The 2,930-nt window shown below is 50.1% G+C and overlaps 1 protein-coding gene across 1 annotated transcript in view; it reads right to left on the bottom strand.

The window, feature by feature from the left end:
• Positions 1 to 1,954: 1,954 nt before the first annotated feature.
• The window catches only part of si:ch211-163l21.11 (inositol 1,4,5-triphosphate receptor associated 2), a 56,861-nt gene continuing 55,885 nt past the window's right edge, over positions 1,955 to 2,930 (bottom strand). The window contains exon 18 of the mRNA XM_055655116.1: positions 1,955 to 2,132. Within this exon, the coding sequence (XP_055511091.1) occupies positions 1,955 to 2,132 (178 nt within the window). The remainder of the gene's footprint in view (positions 2,133 to 2,930) is intronic.

Raw genomic sequence — 2,930 nt, 5'->3', positions numbered from 1 at the left:
GGGCACGTGGGCGGCGCGGTGACGTCAGCGCGCGGCGCAGATATAAATAGCCGGTATAAAAGCAGCAGCAAGCGCGCCGGCTGGCAATTGGTAGCGAGGAGGCGGGACGCTCTGCTGTGCTCTGCTCGGACGCTCCACTGCCCCCTCCCCCCCCACCCCACTCCTTCCCCCCCCCCCACTCCACTCCACTCCACCTCCTCTCTCTCCCCCCCCCCCACCCACCCCACTCCACTCCACTCACCACTCCACTCCTCCCCCCCCACCCTCCCTCCTCCCATCCTCCCCCTCCCCCCCACTCCACACTCCTCCCCCCCCACTCCTCCACCCCCCCCCCCCACCCCCCCCCCACCCTCCTCCACTCCTCCCCCCCACTCCACTCCTCCGCCCCCCCACTCCACTCCTCCTCCCCCACTCCTCCCCCCCCACCCTCCTCCGCCCCCTCCTCCTCCCCCCCCACTCCACTCCTCCTCCCCGCCCCCCCACTCCACTCCTCCCTCTTCTTCCCACTCCCCTCTTCCTTCCCACCCCCTCCCTCTCCCCACTTCCCACTCCCCTCCTCTTCCCCACTCCCCTTCCCCCCCCCATCCACTCTCCCCTCTTCTCTCCCCTCTCGCCCCCCCACCACCTCCACTATCCCCCCACCTCTCCCTCTCCCACCCCTCCACTCTCCCCCCTAGGCTTTTACAAAATAATCATCCTGTGACGCTGCACCTCAATGGCATTAAAGTTACATTTACTACGCCTACTTAGGTGAGATAATATTGTGAGTGGCATATGTGTTAAGGGGCTGTCCCACTGCGGTAACCTAATCCGCGAGTTCAGACGAGTTTGCCCTCTACTCGTACTCGCAGCATGGTCGACACGAGGTCCTAGGAGGTGTTTGTAACTCTCCTTCATGCTGGAGAGTAGTGCCCGCCTACTCGAGGCCTCCGCTAGGTTGCGGCGTATTTTTCAACGTTGAAAAATGCCCGTGACTAAAAAAAGGGCGCCATGGATAAAATCAATACTTTTTTTACTCGTAGGTTTAGTCGAAGTAGGTTGTAGTAGGTTGGCATGTTATTCGTAGGTAATCGAGGGTAGTCGTAGGTGAAGGGAGATCGAAGGAGGTCGGTCGTCTTCACTCCACTATTTGGTGTCCAATTTTCTCGAAGCTCGTCTTCAACATAGTCGAAGGAGGTCTTCAACATGACATTTTTTTTAAACACTCCTAAACTATTCTAAACTCGCCAATTAGGTTGCTAAGTGGGACAGCCCCTTTAATGACTAGAACCAGTGAGTGCACGTTCTCCCAGTGCTAGTTGTATTTTCTCTCTCTTGCTTGTCTGTCTTTTCATCATGTCAAGGCTATGATTTTGAAATCGGGATATATTGCAACATCTCCTGCTTTAATTTCTGAAGCATCATAACTAGTATTTTTTTGTGTGTGACTATCAACACTGGTATGGCATGCAGGCAAGTTTTGTATCTACAAAAAAAAACATTGATCACACAATGGAGCATATTACATTCCTGGCATATTTAATTCCTTCCTACAAGCTATGGAGAATTATGTTCGGACCATTCAACTTGTCTCCATTTCCATCAGACTGAAGTCTGAGCTCAAAACCAGCTCCTTCAGTCTTCAATTCTGTGCTAGGATGGATCTCCATCTTAATGACTTGATCTCATTTGTTCTCTATTCAATGATTCAATGACACTTTATTGTAACCTGTACAGTGAAATTCCTTATTTTTATATACAATCCAATAAGATCAAACAGCAGAGCTCACCTTGGCAGAACACAAAGAGTCAAGTAGAAGGGAACTACGGATGCTGGTTTAAACCGGAGATGGACACAAAATGCTGGAGTAACTCAGCATTTCTGGAGAGAAGGAACGGGTGACCTTTCGGGTCGAGACCAAAGCGTCGCCATGTTTCTGGCTGCGACTATGTTTCAAAAGTTCTTAGTATGGTCTTACTGTTTCGCAGTGGCGAACCAAGCTTGCCGTTGCACGTCGCCACAGGCGGCCACCAGGCCCCTCAACGTACTTGGCAGTCCCCTGTTTATAAAATTATGAGAGGCGTAGATAAAGGTGGAAAGACAAGTGGAGCAGACAACTGGAAAAGCCATCACCTTGTTGGTGGCATCCTTCCTAGTGAGAGGAAACTGAGAGGCGTTACCATTCTTTTTGGAAGAACAGCATGTACAATTTTGTAGAGGATCAGAGTGGCTGAAAGGACTTAAGGAGCTACAAGAGGGGTGAGCTGGATGTATGAAGACTTTAAAAAAGATGGGTGGATCAGTCAAATGAAGCATTTATTGATCAAGGGCCGGAATAGCTCAGCAAGACATGGTGCAGCACGGTGGCGCAGCGGTAGAGTTGCTACCTTACAATGCCAGAGGCCCGCATTTGATCCTTACTACGGGGGCTGTCTGTGTGGGGTTTGTACATTCTTCCTGTGACCGCATGGACGTACCAGGACGTACAGGTTTGTTGGTTAATTGGCTTGGCAAAGCCATATTTTACTACACCTCTCAAATGTAAATTGTCCCTAGTGTGTGTAGGATAGTGGTAATGTGGGGATTGCCGGTCGGTGCAAACTGTGTGGGGCCAAAGGTGTATCTCTAAACTAAACTAAAGGATTAGGATAATGGGTAGATGCAAAATAATGGAGTAACTCAGCGGGTCAAGCAGCATCTTTGGAGAAAAGGAATAGGTGATGTTTTGGGTTGATTCAAAATGTTGGCTTGTGGCCTCGAGAGATGCTGCCTGACCAGCTAAGTTACTCCAGCATTTTGTGCCTATCTTAGGTATAAGCAAGCATCTGCAGTTCCTTCCTACACATTAGGATAATGGGTATACTGGCTTATGTAGGAATAGGAATAAATAATGGTCACATACACAGGTGTTTAAATCAGCACTGTTATTGTCAGAGTGGAAGTGGTTAAT

This window comes from Leucoraja erinacea, chromosome 24 (assembly GCF_028641065.1).
Source record: "Leucoraja erinacea ecotype New England chromosome 24, Leri_hhj_1, whole genome shotgun sequence".
Classification (NCBI taxonomy): Eukaryota; Metazoa; Chordata; class Chondrichthyes; order Rajiformes; family Rajidae; genus Leucoraja; species Leucoraja erinaceus.
The sequence above is the reverse complement of the archived record's forward strand: the minus strand, read 5'-3'. Positions and strand labels throughout refer to the sequence as shown.